The 19,726-nt window shown below is 42.3% G+C and overlaps 2 protein-coding genes across 2 annotated transcripts in view; both read left to right on the top strand.

Annotated features, from left to right (window-relative positions):
- Positions 1-731, top strand: part of LOC114486793 (uncharacterized) — an 11,327-nt gene extending 10,596 nt beyond the window's left edge. Inside the window, exons 2-3 of the mRNA XM_028493423.2 lie at positions 135-270; positions 514-731. Coding sequence (XP_028349224.2) covers positions 135-270; positions 514-716 — 339 coding nt within the window. The 3' untranslated portion in view covers positions 717-731. The remainder of the gene's footprint in view (positions 1-134; positions 271-513) is intronic.
- Positions 732-811: 80 nt separating this feature from the next.
- On the top strand, positions 812-1,867 carry LOC129392357 (60S ribosomal protein L37). Its single transcript, XM_055086886.1, has 2 exons — positions 812-865; positions 1,530-1,867. The coding sequence occupies exons 1-2, from the start codon at positions 812-814 to the stop codon at positions 1,818-1,820; spliced, it is 345 nt and encodes a 114-aa protein (XP_054942861.1). The 3' UTR covers positions 1,821-1,867.
- Positions 1,868-19,726: the final 17,859 nt, after the last annotated feature.

Raw genomic sequence — 19,726 nt, 5'->3', positions numbered from 1 at the left:
AGAAAAGTCAGACTCCCACAGTTTGAGACCTTGTGGTTGTCATGAAATCTTATCAATAGTTTCTTTAACTGAAAACGTAAGAACGTGTGTAGAAATTGCTAGATTGAAGAATCGTCTGTCCCCTTAACTTGTAGACGAAGGGAACGTCCTCGTTTGGAAAGCGTCGGAATAAGACGCACACGTTGTGCCGCCGCTGTGGCTCTAAGGCCTACCACCTTCAGAAGTCGACCTGTGGTAAATGTGGCTACCCTGCCAAGCGGAAGAGGAAGTGTAAGTGCATGTTTACTAGACTCTGATAGAGTGTATCATGGCGTTGAGAATTGTCCCGTGTTTGTTTTGTACCTCAGTGGGGCATGACTGAGCATTAGGCGGCCCCTAGCAGAACGGGGCATCTGTAGAGCGATGAAGTGGGGTTAAAACCCAGGGCAGGCATTTTTAAGTATATTGACCGACAGAGCTTACAAGATGTGTGGGGAAAACCGTTTAGAACCTTCACCTGAATGTGTGTTTTAGATAACTGGAGTGCTAAAGCTAAAAGACGAAATACCACCGGGACTGGTCGAATGAGGCACCTAAAAATTGTATACCGCAGATTCAGGTACAGTTTTTATGTTTCAGTTGTAGTGGGTTCTGTGAACTTGCATAATTATCCTCTCAACTGCCCTGGTTGGTGGGATGAGGTGTTAGCAAGGAACTTTTTTCTTCTGCCACCATAACCTTCAGATCAGTTAGTTTAGATCTTGTGAATCTTTCAGTAAACAGTAGTATGAGATGTACATGCTGGGGCTTAGTTGGAGCTAGACTCCAGAAAATGGCTTCCATCCTAGCGCCCTGCGCCGCGTTCCTTGCTATCCGTGGGAGCCCGGCAAGGTTTCCGATAAGGGGAGCCGGTGGGCAGGAAAGGGACATGCGGTGGCCCTCGAGAGGCAGAAGAATGGCCCCTAACTAGTTGGGAGTGCGGGCCCTTCAGTCGTGGAGCTCCAGCTGCTTTAGGCACCTTGCTTCTGTCTGACCTTTGGGGAGCCCGCACAGCCCTGCCCGCCGCCTGTGGGAAAGGACAGAAGAAGCATAGTTTGAGAGTGGCTCTGTAAGCCAAGGAATCGTTGGCGGTGGTCCCTGGACAGGAGCTCTTAGGTTTTGGAGTAGGGGTGGTAGGAAAACCACGTTATCTCGTCTTTTGCATTATATCTTATTTTCTTCTTTTAAATAATGTAGCGGATTTCAAAACACAGCAGTTCTTGCAGGGGGCTTTAGATGACGTGAAATTCCGATAGAGGTCTCTGATTTAGCATTTAAGAAAAGTTAGACTCTGCTATGTTTATAGCATTTGAATTCTTAATACATTGCAGTCGATTTGAAAACATGTAAATAAAATAAATACACCACATTTAAAAAAGAAAAGTCAGACTCCCACAGTTTGAGACCTTGTGGTTGTCATGAAATCTTATTAATAGTTTCTTTAACTGAAAACGTAAGAACGTGTGTAGAAATTGCTAGATTGAAGAGTCGTCTGTCCCCTTAACTTGTAGACGAAGGGAACGTCCTCGTTTGGAAAGCGTCGGAATAAGACGCACACGTTGTGCCGCCGCTGTGGCTCTAAGGCCTACCACCTTCAGAAGTCGACCTGTGGTAAATGTGGCTACCCTGCCAAGCGGAAGAGGAAGTATAACTGGAGTGCTAAAGCTAAAAGACGGAATACCACCGGGACTGGTCGAATGAGGCACCTAAAAATTGTATACCGCAGATTCAGGCATGGATTCCGTGAAGGAACAACACCTAAACCCAAGAGGGCAGCTGTTGCAGCATCGAGTTCATCTTAAGGATTTCAATTATTAGTCATGCAATAAATGGTCTGGTTTTGAAAAAATGTCTGGTGTGCTAAGGTATTTTTAATAGGCTTGTATCAATGATTTGTATAGGTTTGTGAATGGGACAGCTTAAAATCAGATTTACTTGTTAAGTGGCTGTTTTGGAACAGTAGCTTTTGAACTGGGTTGTGATACTGCTTAAGAGGACAAGGAACAAGCAGAATTCCAGGATTCCTTCAAGCAGACAACACTGGCAGATGATGTGAAGAATATAGTGAATTTACATGGTACAATTCTTAGTACAACACATGTGGATATTTAAAATGTTAGAGTGAGTGAAACAGCATAACTTAATTTCTTTTAGGAACATCTATGGTCTTTGGGGAGTGGTTGTCAATCGTTACGATAGCCTTTGGAGTACCGGTGAGAACGTGAAGGATAGGAGTTAAATGAATTCTATTTTAGAAAGGTGATTTTTTCTTTTTTCTTAAAATGTTTACTGGAGTATAGTTGGTTTACAGTATTGCGTTAGTTTCAGGTGTATAGCAAAGTGATGCAGCTATACATATACTTTTTCAGATTTTTGGAAAGGTGATCTTAACTGTTGCTTGGCACCTAGGTTATAGGCTGTGTGTGCCGTTTAAGGTGGTCAGCTAAGTGAAAAACTAAAGCAACCTGCTCAGTGTGAGTCAACAACAAAATACGGAAGAAAGTTTGTAGGGCCACGGGCAAATGCAGTGGATTGAGTAGAATGTAAAGGAAGGCCAAGTATAAACTTATATTTGTAGGCTAAAGGCAATGATAAATAGATCCCTGGAATTATTTTAACCCTTAGCTGGGTGATCATTGATTTTCGGTGCTCTGAATTTTTTTGCCTTGCTTTCCCAGTTCTGGTGTTACTGCCATACAGTGTTTTGAAGTGAAGATAAGGCTGACTTTGTTGGACTGCTGAATGAGAGAACAGAACATTAATTAAACAGCATAAGTGTTGGAACAACTAGCATAAAATAGCATTGTGGCCAAGCTGTGCTGTCCTAGCTTTTAGCTTCCCATTGTATTAAGTATAACGTCCTTAACCTGACCTTGAAGGGGTCTTCATGATCATCACTGCCTCACCAATCTTACCTTTAGAATGCATTCCCAAAATGCTAACTAATTCCTTTCCTCCCGCTTTTTTCCTAACTCAACCTTCAGGTCTTAGCTTACATTTAACTTCTACAGAAGCCCCTGCTGATCTAAATCTACATTGGGCTTCCTCCCAATATGTGACTCAATATAATGACTCAGTACTCTGTACTTTAGGGATGCATAATTGAGAGCATGGTTCCTGGATCCAGCTGACATTTGTTAGTGATTTTACTGCTGTGCCTGCGCGCAGTTGTAAGCTGGAGGTCTTAACATTATGGGCTTCCAAGTTCAGTGAGTGAAGGTGCTTCTACAGTGACTGCGGCCTAAAGTTGGTATAGTAGGTTCAAGTTTGTGAAATTGCTTTTGACTTACAAAAATAGTGGTTTTAATATATTTTGGCTTCAGAGTACTGAAATAATCTGACTTGGTGTTAAGATCTTTCTGAAGTCTTCCAGTGTTACTAATGGTTGATTCCTGAGTGATGGAGAGGCCCATTAAGATAGGTAATGCCCAGGATGGAATAAATATTAGGCCTTGAGGTGAGTGGGCACTGGCCTGAAGACGTGGAATTTCTATGTCTGGGCCAGAAAACAATTGGCACAAAGGAGTTGTGAGAGAGGTGGGCAGTGATGCATTAAGAAAGGCCTGTGTGTTTGAGTGTAAGGTGAGCTCATCTTGTTTGCCAGTGCCTGTGACCCTTGACAAACAGGTTGGGTTTCAGTGGGAAATCGTCTGATGCAATGGTGAGTATCTCCATAGATCATAGGTGGCTCACAGACCAATTGAAGCTGCTCCAGTCACAGTTAAAATTAGTTTTAAGACTCGGGAGCAGCAGTGGGGGAGAGATGAGCTGAGTTAACACATCAGCATAGAATGCAAACAGGTGGGTTCCATTCATTGAATACTAGTTTGCAGGAAGCTCACATCTGACATATCTCATCATGTCCTGAGGGTCAAAGTTGGTTTGGACAGTGGACCTCAGTCTGACAAAAGATGCCTGGGGCCAATGCCACAGCTAAGGAGTTTGTGTTTCTTGGCCAGAGGATACTCAGGACCAGATGGGTGTCGCCAAAGGGTATCTGAAGTGAGACCCAGAAACATGTCTTAATGTTTTGTGTTTTCTTGGCCTTTCAATCACAGATACTGTGGTTTGTCAGGTCGAGAGAATGTGAGGGGGTTGGTAAGAATCTAGAGGGGTGAGGATGATCAGATTGTGGAAGGTCTTGAGTATTATACTAAGGAGTTTGGACTTTAGCTTGAAGCAGTGATAAATCATTGGAAGGTTTTAAGCACACACAATGGCATCATTAGTTATCATTAGCAAGATTAATATGATGGTGATGGAAGGTGGTGGTATGGATGTGAAAAGTTTTGAAGCTGGAAAACCAGGCAACAGGTTCTTAAATAGTCTGAAAATCATGAGGTCGTGGACTAAGGTAGCAGTGGGGCAGGCTGTAGGGGGGATGTCTCTACTGAGAACATGTAAAACTTGAATCAAAGGGAGTAGCTTCCAAGCCCCCTCTTCCTTCTGTATCATAGGCTGTGTGAGGCTTCCATGAGATCACATATATAAAAATATAGCGGGACTAACCTGGTGGTCGAGTGGTTAAGACTTCATGCTCCCAATGCAGGGGGCCCGGGTTCAATCCCTGGTCAGGGAACTAAGATCCCACATACTGCAACTAAGCCTGTGAGCCGCACCTGAGACCCAGAGCAGTCAAAAATGAATTAAAAAAATAATAATAACTTAAACAGCATTGTGTCTGGTGCAGTAGGCCTCAGAAATATTGGAGGTAGGAGTCTTGGATGTTTTGGACTAGGGGGCAAGGAGGTGGTGCATTCACTGAGAGGGAATATAGGGTAGAGGCAACAAGGGGGGAAAATATTAAAGTTAGGTTTTGTTGCCTGTGGGATACCAAGAGGAAGTACATTGGAAGAAGTGAGTAAGCCTGGTGGCCGTTCAAGTGCAAAGCCTGGGCTAGAGGTCTGCATTTGGAAGTAATGAACAGAGAGTTGTGAAAGGGAACTGATTTTAGGGGTTAAAATGGTGAAGATAATTTAAATGGAGGTATGAGGTGATGGTGAGACCTGGTAGGCATTTAGAAATGATGAGAAAAAAAGGACTTCCTTTTTTCTTTTTCTCTTTTTTTTTTAAGGATTCAGTTTCTTGACTGATGAACTTCAGTAAACCATCCTTGACTCAGTAATGGTTGAAACCACTTGAAAATACAGATACTCTAGAAAGAAAAGACAATTTGGAGAGGCTCAAGGAAAGATTTGGGGAGATGTCCATAGGAGACAGGAGGAGAGAGAGTGGTTCATTAATTTGTTCAACATAAGACGTGATGATGCTACTATGTGCGAGGCAATGTTAGAGATACAGTGGGAGCAACAACCGACATGGTTGAAGTTGACAGTTGACTGTAGTGGTTGCAGAAATAGCCCAGGACCTAGGATAGGATTGAGTCACACAAACCAAGTATTGTATGCGGCTGAGGCCAAGGAGAAAAAGATTTTAAAATTAAAAAAAAACTTCCGGATTTGCAAAATTTAGGTTGGTGTTTACTTCCATAAACCTTGTTTCAATAGAGCATCAAGAACAAAGCCAACTTGCTAGAGGTTCAGGGGAGATTGGGCAATGAGAAACTAAGAGTTTAAAATTAAACAGACACTTTTGGAAGAACCTAGATGTTCTATGATTCCCTTTCATTTCTGTTGATACAGTGCCCCTTATGAACCAGATCTAGTGACCTCTATGTGCCAGAAGCAGTTCTAGGCAAAGGAGATAAGTGGGAAAAAAAGGCAGACAAGGATCCTTGTCTGACAAAGATTTCAATAGTATGTGTGTGGGTGGGGGGGGCGGTTGACAGACCTAGAACAGGTAAGCAATTTCGGGTAGTGGTAAGTGCTTTGAAGACAAAGATAAAGAGTGATAGAGTGGGAGTGAAGAAACCTTTAGAAAGGTGTTTAAGAAAGTTAAATTATGGGAATTCTGTGGCGGTCCAGTGGTTAGGACTCTTCACTGCTGAGGGCCCTGTTTCAATCCTTGGTCAGGGAACTAAGATCCCAACCCTAACTTTTACCAAGTTAAATGATACGGAGCTTTCTCTTTCTCATTCGTACTACATATGGATTATATTTCATTTTTTTGATGTTTTTTTTTTCCTCAAAACAAAAGGTAGTTCAGATCATAATCTAAGAGGAGCACAGGGCAGAGGCTATCAACCTCAGGAACCAAGAATGGAATCTGAAGCAAAAGCTTCCTTGTATGGTTAGGTAGAGGGATGTCTTTTTCAAAGAAAATAACAGTGAAAAAAAATGGTTCTCATGTATGTAGGTGGCTTGTAGATTACCACAGGCATGGTATGTTGATTGAGGTAAAAACACAGTTCTTATTTTTGTGTCCTCATCTTTATACAGTGGAAATATGGTCCTGTGCCCTAGGATGAAGACTTGGTCTAACCGTTGTGTTTTTGGATTATTCACAGATAACAAAAAATATCCTCCAGTCATGATCAGTTGTAAAAACAGTTTTATTTCAGTCAGTTATTTTTTTATTTCAAATAAAATTTCCAGTCCTATGTTATAGTCAAACTTCAAAATTGACTTAACCTTATCTCACATCTTCCAGCTTGGGCCTCCTTTGGGTTGGAGCCAGCAGTGGAGAAGGGGGCGTGGTCCCTCTGATGTCAGCCTTCTCCCTGTATACATTCTCTGGGCCTTGTGAGTTGCAATTGCACTCCTCAGTGGGGTTAAAGAGTAGACAGGAGCGGGCTTCCCTGGTGGCGCAATGGTTGCGCGTCCGCCTGCCGATGCAGGGGAACCCGGTTCGCGCCCCGGTCCGGGAAGATCCCACATGTCGCAGAGCGGCTGGGCCCGTGCGCCATGGCCACTGGGCCTGCGAGTCCGGAGCCTGTGCTCCGCAACGGCAGAGGCCAGAACAGAGGCAGGCGCGCATACCACAAAAAAAAAAAGAAAAATTTACGCATTAAATTCCAAACCCAGGAGCTATGTACTTTTAATCAACCATGGAAAATTGTGTAAAGGTCAGAATCTTCAAGAAGAGAGTCAGTAAATAAAAAATAACCCTGTTACTGGAAAAAAAAGAACAGAGGAAAGGAGCCAGCAGTGGAGAAGGGGGCGAGGTCCCTCTGATGTCAGCCTTCTCCCTGTATACATTCTCTGGGCCTTGTGAGTTGCAATTGCACTCCTCAGTGGGGTTAAAGAGTAGACAGGAGGGGGCTTCCCTGGTGGCGCAATGGTTGTGCGTCCGCCTGCCGATGCAGGGGAACCGGGTTCGTGCCCCGGTCCGGGGAGATCCCACATGCTGCAGAGCAGCTGGGCCCGTGAGCCATGGCCGCTGGGCCTGCGAGTCCGGAGCCTGTGCTCCGCAACGGCAGAGGCCACAACAGAGGGAGGCCCGCATACCACAAAAAAAAAAAAAAAAAAGAGTAGACAGGAGGAGGGAGGAGAGGTGGGGGGATGGGGGCTGGTTCTTCCTTGGTTGGGTGGGTAAACAATGTCTGGACCTTGCACATGATTAAACTTTTCCGCTCTTGGGCATTTGTATGACCTTTCCTGTAGTTCCCATCTTAATTCAGAATAGTCTTGGGATTCCTTCCTAGCCCGTAGGATCCACCCTCTTTCTCCAGAGGTTTTCTCTACCTCTGAGGGCCCTATGGACAGGATTCAAAATTATCCTATGCTGTCCCTCTCTCCTGAGTGGCCCACATCTTGTCCACAGGAAACATTCCCACCTCCCTGGCCTGAACAAGTTCTTAAGTGCAGGGAGATCTCATGGCAGCAGCACTCTCCTGGCCCCCCACCAAAACAGTTGCAGGAAGCAAATTTCAAAGCTCTCTGAGTGCTTCCTTTGAAGTTTCCTTCCCTAGGGTTAGAGCTACAAGGTAGTAACCCCCTTTTCCAAGAAGGTTGAGTTGAATACTTAAAACTCTTCAAAGAAATTTCTTTACTGATCTTTCCCTTGGATCCCTCTATATCCTTGATCTGGCTGAGGATTCTAAAAGCTGTGACCAGATATAAACTATTATAGAATGGATAAACAACAAGGTCCTACTGTATAGCACAGGGAACTATATTCAATATCTTCTGATAAACCATAATGGAAAAGAATATTAAAGAATGCATATATATGTATAACTGAACCACTGCTGTACAGCAAAAACTAGCACAACATTGTGAAACAACTGTACTTCAATTTTTTTAAAAAAATGGTTCTTGTATACATTTCCAGTGTGTGTGGGTGTGTCTAATTTGGTACTTCCGGCCCACTGCAGTGAAAGCGCCAAGTCCTACCCACTGGACCACCAGGGAATTCAGAGCCCTAATCTAATAGTGTTACATTTATATAGCTCTGCAAATAAACATCTAGCACATGTAAAAAGTGTGTGATTTGCAACCACTGCTGTACAGCAAAAACTAGCACAACATTGTGAAACAACTGTACTTCAATTTTTTTAAAAAAATGGTTCTTGTATACATTTCCAGTGTGTGTGTGTGTGTGTGTGTGTGTGTCTAATTTGGTACTTCCGGCCCACTGCAGTGAAAGCGCCAAGTCCTAACCACTGGACCACTAGGGAATTCAGAGCCCTAATCTAATAGTGTTACATTTATATAGCTCTGCAAATAAACATCTAGCACATGTAAAAAGTGTGTGATTTGCCCTCAAAAATGTTTAAAGTGATTTGAACTCTAGAGTTACGTGGAGGAAAGTGGAGGAAATGAAGGCCTTTAGGGGAAAGGTCTTTTGTAAAAAAGACAACTGATAAAACAGGGTACTGGAGAAAGGTCCAGCTTCCTTAAGTTACGGCAAGTGGTAGAGGTGGCTGAGGAAGAAGCAAATGGGATTAATACCAGGTGGCCAGTAGTTCTGTTTCAGAAACACGACCATCTTGGGCAAATGGGGGGAAGGATGGCTTGTCAGTAAATGAATGGCTCAGCCACCTCAAGAGTGGAGAGGGCATAGTCAGAGCAGAAACTGTTTATGGTCCCTGTTTTGCAGGGGAGCAGCCCTCAGAGGAGAAGCAGCTCCCCAAGGCAGGAGAGAGATGGGAAGTAGGAAGCCTCAGAGAGAAGTACTGTTCAATTAGGATGACTGGAGAGAGAAACCTCTGGGAACATAGACCTCTAAGGTAGCACAGCATGGCGCAGTGCTTTTAAATTTGCAAGAGACTTGAGATGGTGTAATAAAACTTTATTTTGGAGAGGAACAAACTAAGGCACAGAGAGATTGTGAAAGGTATATATTTTCTTTTTCTGGTAATAAGGATTCTGACAATAGTGTTATTGGAATGCATTTAATTAATACAGACATTGTACAATGTAAGATTCCTTTTGTAGAAAATTTGTCTTTATTAAATAGAATACTTACTCATCTATGGCCTAGGTGTGGAACCACAGTGCTAGTCATACATCATATAGTACAGACATCTCATTAACTTATGTAACTTTAGCACTGGATTAACTCTTTAAAGGTAATAGCAAGCCATTTTCCGGTCATCTTGATCAGAGCAAATCTGCCCTTTTCCTGATTCCTGCCCTCCCCCCGCCAAAAAAGTCCTATGAGAATATACTACAGAGTTTTAAATTTTTGAACAGCTCTAAATTTTGAATAAATTTCACATTCATCAGAGACAACTCATTTTGAATAAATTTCACATTCATCAGAGACAACTCTTCGAATCTAAGTAGATGAACTATAGGCAGATACAAAGATTATCACATGGGACTTAACCTAGTGGCGCAGTGGATAAGAATTCCAGTGCAGGGGATACAGGTTCAATCCCTGGTCTGGGAAGATCCCACATGCCGCGGAGCAACTAAGCGCGTGTGCCACAGCTACTGAGCCCTCGTGCCTAGAGCCCGTTCTCTGCAACAAGCGAAGCCACCGCAATGTGAAGCCCGCACACCACAACGAAGAGTTGCCCCCGCTCTGCACAACTAGAGAAAGCCCACGCAGAGCAACAAAGACCCAACACAGCCAAAAAGTAAAAATAAAATAAAGACTATCACATGATGCCTTTTGGTATTTTTCAATTACTTGAATTTAGACCAATGCTAAAATCTGTGCAGATGCAAGCACAGAAAGTCATTTAGGATTTGCAAAATAAGAAAACTTCAGTTATTGCTCAAAACAAGGTAATTATATACATATATAAACAGAAATAACATGTAGAGTATAAAAATACAAACACCCAATTAAAATAGCTGGTATATCAGTGAGGGTTCAATGAGGAGACAGAAGTCACATAGTAACTTGAACAGGAAAAGATTAAGGGATTAGGGTAATAAGGGATTGGCTAGGAAAAACTGCAGTGAATTCTTCAGGAAGAGCAGAAATAAGAGGCAGCCACTACTAGAGCAGAGATAGAGCACCCAGGAAAGAGGCCTCCCCCCCTGCCCCCCGGAGTTGAGATCCAGATGTCTGAGAAGATGCAGCATAGCTCACTGGATGTTGAAGTGTCTTGTTTCTGGGACTTGCTGGGAAGCCACCAGGAGGATGATGGCGGGGAAGCCATTCATGGGGAAGTGCCTTGCCCAACAATGTTCTGTTTTGAAGTTGCCTGAAGGGGGTCCAGGGAAAGCTTCTGGTCTTAGGGGCACCTAGCCAGTGCACAGGGCAGGAACCTGGCACTGTAGGGGCCTGGCATGGGGGAAAGCCCCCATACTGTGGGAGCTTGGTCCTGGAGAAACTGTAGGCCTCTTTCTGAATCACCAAGAATCATTTTGATACAGCTTAGAGCTCTTTGTCAGATTCAATCTCAGTAAAATCTGTGCTGAATTGGCCAATATGTCTGTAAAATGTGCTAGACAAGCATCTAGTAGAAATATAACACGAGCCACAAATGCAAACCACATGTAGTTGTAAATTTTCTAACAGCCTCATTTAAAAATGTAAAAAAGGTAAAGCTAATTTTAATAGTATATTTTAAGTTATGCCCAGCATAGTATTATTTATCTTGTAATCTTGTATCTTCTTGTAATCTTGTAATCTTGTATCTTGTTTTATTTATCTTGTAATCAGTATAAAAATTGAGATATATATATTTTTTCATACTAAGTCTTCAAAATATAGTGTGTATTTTATACTTTCAACACATCTCAGTTCAGACTAGTTGCATTTCAAATGTTCAACAGCTACGTGTGGCTGGTGGCTAACCTACTGGGTAGCCCAAACCTAAACAATAACAAGTTTAGTGTTTTGGGGTTGAGTCATCATTTGGTAAAGTTGTCTTCATCTAAAATAATGCTGGGACTTTCCTGGCAGCGCAGTGGTTAAGACTCCACGCTCACAGGGCTTCCCTGGTGGCGCAGTGGTTGAGAGTCCACCTGCCGATGCAGTGGACATGGGTTCGTGCCCCGGTCCGGGAGGATCCCACATGCCGCGGAGCGGCTGGGCCCGTGAGCCATGGCCGCTGAGCCTGCGCGTCCGGAGCCTGTGCTCCGCAACGGGAGAGGCCACAACAGTGAGAGGCCCGTGTACCGCAAAAAAAAAAAAAAAAAAAAAGACTCCACGCTCACAATGCAGGGGGCCTGGGTTCGATCCCTGGTCAGGGAACTAGATCCCATATGCATGCTGCAACTAAGAGTTTGCATACCACGACTAAAGGAGCCCACATGCCGCAACTAAGGAGCCAGTGCAACAAATAATAAATAAATAAATATTTTTTAAAAAGTAAAATAATGCTGCATTCACCATGTAAGTAGATAGGTAAAATCAAAACAGTTACTAGCTTTTAGGTCAGTTAATTAACTTAAGCCAAGATTTTTACCTGTAAAATGGTACAAAAGTTGTGAAACGGAGCAGGACTCTATGGTCGTTGCCCCCCATGTCCTCAGCCTGCCTTTTGTCTGTGAAAAACTTTAGCCAAAGAATAAGTTTCATCAGAGAAGTGAGAAAATGCAGAAACAAAGACAGTCCAACAAGACTAAATAATAATAGTTGAGTCATTAAGCAAAGTCAAGGACTTTTAGTTCCCCCTCAAGGGCTATAGATAATATTCTGAGCCATGTCCTGTGAGCTGTCTTATAGATACGGAAACCCTCACCAGGTGGAAGAAGTTAACTACATGATGGCCAGACTGTACCTTGACATAAGGTGCCACAATTCCGAGAATTGGCCTCAAGGAAATGGGAACAAACCAACCCTGGAACTGAAGATTAATCGTACTTAAAACAGCCAAGATGACGCTGGTCAGACCACCGATGACCAATTTCAAGATGACTGTCAGAGCTGACTGTTTTGTTTCTACGTAGCCCCCTCCCTCAGCCTATAAAAGCTCTTGTCCCCTGATTGTCAGCTGGGGTGGGGAGTCGGCCTTTGGACAGGTATCCGCACCCCCCTCCCCACCCGGGTTGCCGGCGTCCAAAATAAAGCAAAGTTTCCTTTCCACCAACCTTACCTCTTTATTGCTTTTGAGTGGCAAGCAGCTGGACCCCACTTTCGGTTACAGTTGTACATACTTCATAACGTTCGTTGTGAAGTGTTGCTGTGAGAATAAAATGGGATGGTGCATATAAAGTGTTCAGCATGGTGCCTGGCACAGGGTAAGAGTCTGATAAATGTTAGTGATCATAATTATTACTATATAGGTAATATTCCTGGATAATGGGTATCACTGATAATAGCAGGAAGACAAAACCCTATAGGACAACATGTATCTTGGTGAATTCACCGTGGTCAGTAGTGTCTGCTATATGCTAGAGACTCTACAGCACTGTAGGCTCAGAAATTTGACTTGATCAGAACAATGAGGGTGGCTTATCTCTCAGGGGAAGCTCTTGTTAACCAAATCATCAAGATAAATGTATATTCAATCAACACTTTTTAACAACATTCTATCTACAAACGTAAACTGTATACTGTCTATGTGCTAGCCACTGATCTAGGCATTGGGAATATATCAGTGAACCAAGAAGGGTAGGAAGAGGGGAGAGTGGTCATGCATAAGCCCAAGTCATGTTTAAAACAAAATTATAGTCAACTCATTATTCAGGTAGGGTGGGTTAACCACTGGGGGACTATCTTGATTGAGGTTCAGAAGCTACTTGTTGGGATTAGGTTGAAAGGTAGAGAGGGAGCAGAGAAAGCATGGTCCTGAGATGCCTACCACTTGAGCTCAGTCTCCATCTCAAGGCCTAATTTCTCCATCTACTCAACTTCTCCACCACACCATGCACTTCACCCGCCTCTGTAGTTAATCAGCAAACTGACTAATCCACCCCCAGATTAAATTAATAATTGTTTGAAAATAGGCTTGCCAATTGATCAAAAGTATAACTGTCAAACAGGCAGAATGCCCCTGATGTTCTGACAAACAGTCTCTAACTCTGACAGCACTCTTATTTTTGTGTTCTCGAGGAAGCATCTTTCTATAGGTCACATGAACTGACCAAAGAGGAAAGCAGGAAAGCTTTGCTTTAACACATAGGCCACAAGGCACTGCTTAAGATCAGACAGTGGCTTAGAACACAGCCAAGCACAACCTAGTTAATTACACTATAAGTCTTACCCAAATGGATCTATACCTGAAACTAGACCCAATTACTAGGGGGAAATGTGGGGAAACACTGATCCAGCATTCCCAATTCTAAACATGTACCCTACACAAGCACTATCACAAGGGTACAAAGTTATATGCCCATGGGCATTTGTTGCATTATCTGTAATATAAAAAATAGAAACAACTAAATCCCCTAAGTAGAGGCTGAGTTAAACAAATTACTGTACATCTTTACAATGGAATAGCAATACAACTGCTTAAAAACAAAACAAACCCCCCCCCAAAAAAGGCTTTACTATAAAGCTACAGTAGTCAAGATAGTGTAGTATTGGGACTTCCCTGGTGGTGCAGTGGTTAAGAATTTGCCCGTCAATGCAGGGGACATGGGTTCGAGCCCTGGTCCGAGAAGATCCCGCATGCCACAGAGCAACTAAGCCTGTGTGCCATGACTACTGAACCCGCGTGTCACAACTGCTGAAGCCCATGCGCCTAGAGCCCTTGCTCTGCAACAAGAGAAGCCACCGCAATGAGAAGCCCACGCACAAGGAAGAGTAGCCTCCACTTGCTGCAACTAGAGAAAGCCTGCATGCAGCAACGAAGACCCAATGCAGCCAAAAATAAAATAAATAAATTTATTTTAAAAAATAAAAACAAGACACAGGCTTGGAGAAAATATATGCAAAACATATATGATAAATGACTTGTATTCAGAACTTAATAATTAAAAAATAAATTGCCCAATTTTTAAAATGGGCAGAAGATTTGAATAGGTAGTTCACCAAAGAACAAATATGCATGGCAAATAAACACAGAAAAAGATGCTCAACATTAATATCAGGGAAATGCAAATTAAAACCGAGCAGTGGTTGAGAATCCGCCTGCCAATGCAGGGGACATGGGTTCCAGCCGTGGTCCGGGAAGATCCCACATGCCACGGAATTAATCGTACTTAAAACAGCCAAGATGACGCTGGTCAGACCACCGATGACCAATTTCAAGATGACTGTCAGAGCTGACTTTTGTTTCTGCACGTAGCCCCCTCCCTCAGCCTATAAAAGCTCTTGTCCCCTGATTGTCAGCTGGGGTGGGGAGTCGGCCTTTGGACAGGTATCCGCACCCCCCTCCCCACCCGGGTTGCCGGTGTCCAAAATAAAGCAAAGTTTCCTTTCCACCAACCTTACCTCTTTATTGCTTTTGAGTGGCAAGCAGCTGGACCCCACTTTCGGTTACAGTTGTACATACTTCATAACGTTCGTTGTGAAGTGTTGCTGTGAGAATAAAATGGGATGGTGCATATAAAGTGTTCAGCATGGTGCCTGGCACAGGGTAAGAGTCTGATAAATGTTAGTGATCATAATTATTACTATATAGGTAATATTCCTGGATAATGGGTATCACTGATAATAGCAGGAAGACAAAACCCTATAGGACAACATGTATCTTGGTGAATTCACCGTGGTCAGTAGTGTCTGCTATATGCTAGAGACTCTACAGCACTGTAGGCTCAGAAATTTGACTTGATCAGAACAATGAGGGTGGCTTATCTCTCAGGGGAAGCTCTTGTTAACCAAATCATCAAGATAAATGTATATTCAATCAACACTTTTTAACAACATTCTATCTACAAATGTAAACTGTATACTGTCTATGTGCTAGCCACTGATCTAGGCATTGGGAATATATCAGTGAACCAAGAAGGGTAGGAAGAGGGGAGAGTGGTCATGCATAAGCCCAAGTCATGTTTAAAACAAAATTATAGTCAACTCATTATTCAGGTAGGGTGGGTTAACCACTGGGGGACTATCTTGATTGAGGTTCAGAAGCTACTTGTTGGGATTAGGTTGAAAGGTAGAGAGGGAGCAGAGAAAGCATGGTCCTGAGATGCCTACCACTTGAGCTCAGTCTCCATCTCAAGGCCTAATTTCTCCATCTACTCAACTTCTCCACCACACCATGCACTTCACCCGCCTCTGTAGTTAATCAGCAAACTGACTAATCCACCCCCAGATTAAATTAATAATTGTTTGAAAATAGGCTTGCCAATTGATCAAAAGTATAACTGTCAAACAGGCAGAATGCCCCTGATGTTCTGACAAACAGTCTCTAACTCTGACAGCACTCTTATTTTTGTGTTCTCGAGGAAGCATCTTTCTATAGGTCACATGAACTGACCAAAGAGGAAAGCAGGAAAGCTTTGCTTTAACACATAGGCCACAAGGCACTGCTTAAGATCAGACAGTGGCTTAGAACACAGCCAAGCACAACCTAGTTAATTACACTATAAGTCTTACCCAAATGGATCTATACCTGAAACTAGACCCAATTACTAGGGGGAAATGTGGGGAAACACTGATCCAGCATTCCCAATTCTAAACATGTACCCTACACAAGCACTATCACAAGGGTACAAAGTTATATGCCCATGGGCATTTGTTGCATTATCTGTAATATAAAAAATAGAAACAACTAAATCCCCTAAGTAGAGGCTGAGTTAAACAAATTACTGTACATCTTTACAATGGAATAGCAATACAACTGCTTAAAAACAAAACAAACCCCCCCCAAAAAAGGCTTTACTATAAAGCTACAGTAGTCAAGATAGTGTAGTATTGGGACTTCCCTGGTGGTGCAGTGGTTAAGAATTTGCCCGTCAATGCAGGGGACATGGGTTCGAGCCCTGGTCCGAGAAGATCCCGCATGCCACAGAGCAACTAAGCCTGTGTGCCATGACTACTGAACCCGCGTGTCACAACTGCTGAAGCCCATGCGCCTAGAGCCCTTGCTCTGCAACAAGAGAAGCCACCGCAATGAGAAGCCCACGCACAAGGAAGAGTAGCCTCCACTTGCTGCAACTAGAGAAAGCCTGCATGCAGCAACGAAGACCCAATGCAGCCAAAAATAAAATAAATAAATTTATTTTAAAAAATAAAAACAAGACACAGGCTTGGAGAAAATATATGCAAAACATATATGATAAATGACTTGTATTCAGAACTTAATAATTAAAAAATAAATTGCCCAATTTTTAAAATGGGCAGAAGATTTGAATAGGTAGTTCACCAAAGAACAAATATGCATGGCAAATAAACACAGAAAAAGATGCTCAACATTAATATCAGGGAAATGCAAATTAAAACCGAGCAGTGGTTGAGAATCCGCCTGCCAATGCAGGGGACATGGGTTCCAGCCGTGGTCCGGGAAGATCCCACATGCCACGGAGCAACTAAGCCCGTGCGCCACAACTACTGAGCCTGCGCTCTAGAGCCCACGAGCCACAACTACTGAGCCCGTGTTCCACAACTACTGAAGCCCTCACGCCTAGAGCCCGTGCTCCACAACAAGAGAAGCCACTGCAATGAGAAGCCCGTGCACCACAATGAAGAGCGGCCCCCGCTCGCTGCAACTAAAGAAAGCCCGTGCACAACAATGAAGACCCAATGCAGCCAAAAATAAATAAATTAATTAATTAAAAAAAAAAACACAATCACATAGTACTACACATCTACTAGAATGGCTAAAATAAAACAAATAAATAAATAAAACTGATAATAACATCTACTAGAATGGCTAAAATAAAACAAATAAATAGATAAAACTGATAATACCAAGTGCTAACAAGGAACAACTGGAATGCTCATTCTTTGCTGGTGGAAATGCAAAATGGTACAGCCACTTTAAAACAATTTGGCTGTTTCTTAAAGTTAAATATATACCTACTATAACCCCAGCACTCCTACTCTTGAGTATTTATTCAAAAGAAATGAAAATGCAAAAACTTGTATGTGAATGTTCATAACAGCTATTCCTTCTCCAAGAATTAGAAACAATAAAACATCAAAACTAGAGAATGGATAATTTTTTTTTTTTTTTTTTGCCCGAGCCACATGGTTTGTCGGGCCACAGCAGTGAAAGCACTGAGTCCTAACCGCTGTACCGCCAGGGAACTCCCCAAGAATGGATAAATAAATTTTGGTATATCCACACAATGGAATACTATTCAGCAATAAAAAGCAATAAGCTACTGACACATGCAACAACATGGATGAGTCTCAAAAGTGTTATGCTGAGTGAAAGAAGCTGGATGCAAAACACTGTATATTGTATAATTTTCTTTATATGACATTCTGAAAAAGGCAAAATTATAGTTACAGAAATTAAAGGGTCACAAGGGAATTTTGGCAGGTGATGCAATTATTCTAAATCTTGATAGTGGTGATGCTTACACAATAGTATACATTTTTCAAAACATTGAAATCTACACCTAAAAAGAGTGAGTTTTATTTTATGTCAATTACACTTCAAAAAACTTGTCTAAAAAAAGAAGGGAAGTTAGAAGACAACGGAGCAATGACTTCAAAACCCTCAAGGAAATTCTTTACAACTTAAAACCCTATGTCCAACCAAACTATAAGGTGTAAGGGTAGAATAAAGACATTTTCAAACATAAAAGCTCTCCGAAAATTTTACTTCCCTGAGGCTTTCTCATAAAACTACTGGTGAGATTGTTCCATCAAAACCAGGGAGAAAGGACAAAAACAAAAACAAACAAACAACAAAAACGGAAACCACGGCATTAGGAAACAATAAACCCAACATAGGAGAAAGGGAAGGGACTCTCCAGGACAATATTGAAAGGGATTCTCAGATGAGAACTCTGAGACAGGTATAGAAGGCAAACAACTGAAGCAGGTACGAAAGCTCTAGGAGAGTTCAAGAACCTCAGACTGATAATACACATCACATGTTCCATGTCTTTGAGAGATTTTAGACAATTGGTGCAAGTTCGGGTTGAATCAATAAGTACTTAGAAATCTAAGCAAGTAAAAACTATGACAAAGTATTAATTCCAGGCAAAACAAAAAGCCTTTTATAAAGGTCAATTATAATGTACATAATCCAGTAAGGCACCTAGAACATTCTCCATGTTAAAATTTCAGAGTCAAGCAACCTAGAAGCATTTCAGTAAAAATAAAATATACCAGACTTAGAACAAATTCCTAACATATAAAAAACTCTTGAATTCCCATATAAAACCAACTTAATTTTTGAAATTAAACACTCTACACATGTTATAATGTACTTTAATTGTGCTTTATGTAAGAGAAATAATAGATATAGGGAATATGAGAATTACATTAGTAATTTCACATGATGGTCACATAGGTAAGGAATAATATTCTTTACTAAAAAAATTCAGGTCTTTAACTCTCTTTTCTTTCTTATTTTATTTATTAGTTTTAAGGAATCCACCAGGGGCTTCCCTGGTGGTGCAGTGGTTAAGACTCCGTGCTCCTGATGCAGGAGGCCTGGGTTTGATCCCAGATCAGGGAACTAGATCCCACATGCATGCCGCAACTAAGAGTTCGCATGCCACAACTAAGGAGCTCATGTGCCGCAACTAAGGAGCCCACCTGCCACGAGCCACAACTACTGAGCCCGTGTTCCACAACTACTGAAGCCCTCACGCCTAGAGCCCGTGCTCCACAACAAGAGAAGCCACTGCAATGAGAAGCCCGTGCACCACAATGAAGAGCGGCCCCCGCTCGCTGCAACTAAAGAAAGCCCGTGCACAACAATGAAGACCCAATGCAGCCAAAAATAAATAAATTAATTAATTAAAAAAAAAAACACAATCACATAGTACTACACATCTACTAGAATGGCTAAAATAAAACAAATAAATAAATAAAACTGATAATACCAAGTGCTAACAAGGAACAACTGGAATGCTCATTCTTTGCTGGTGGAAATGCAAAATGGTACAGCCACTTTAAAACAATTTGGCTGTTTCTTAAAGTTAAATATATACCTACTATAACCCCAGCACTCCTACTCTTGAGTATTTATTCAAAAGAAATGAAAATGCAAAAACTTGTATGTGAATGTTCATAACAGCTATTCCTTCTCCAAGAATCCCCCCCAAAAAAGGCTTTACTATAAAGCTACAGTAGTCAAGATAGTGTAGTATTGGGACTTCCCTGGTGGTGCAGTGGTTAAGAATTTGCCCGTCAATGCAGGGGACATGGGTTCGAGCCCTGGTCCGAGAAGATCCCGCATGCCACAGAGCAACTAAGCCTGTGTGCCATGACTACTGAACCCGCGTGTCACAACTGCTGAAGCCCGTGCGCCTAGAGCCCTTGCTCTGCAATAAGAGAAGCCACCGCAATGAGAAGCCCACGCACAAGGAAGAGTAGCCTCCACTTGCTGCAACTAGAGAAAGCCTGCATGCAGCAACGAAGACCCAATGCAGCCAAAAATAAAATAAAT

This window comes from Physeter macrocephalus, chromosome 8 (genome assembly GCF_002837175.3).
Source record: "Physeter macrocephalus isolate SW-GA chromosome 8, ASM283717v5, whole genome shotgun sequence".
Taxonomy (NCBI): domain Eukaryota; kingdom Metazoa; phylum Chordata; class Mammalia; order Artiodactyla; family Physeteridae; genus Physeter; species Physeter macrocephalus.
Note: the sequence above shows the minus strand (reverse complement) of the source record. Positions and strands in the feature narration are given on the sequence as shown.

Coding starts and splice junctions, on each gene's coding strand:
- LOC129392357 (XM_055086886.1), top strand. CDS start 812: ATGGCTTCCATCCTAGCGCCCTGCGCCGCGTTCCTTGCTATCCGTGGG. Junction 866..1,529: donor TTGCTATCCGTGGGAGCCCG/GCAAGGTTTCCG, acceptor CTTAACTTGTAG/ACGAAGGGAACGTCCTCGTT.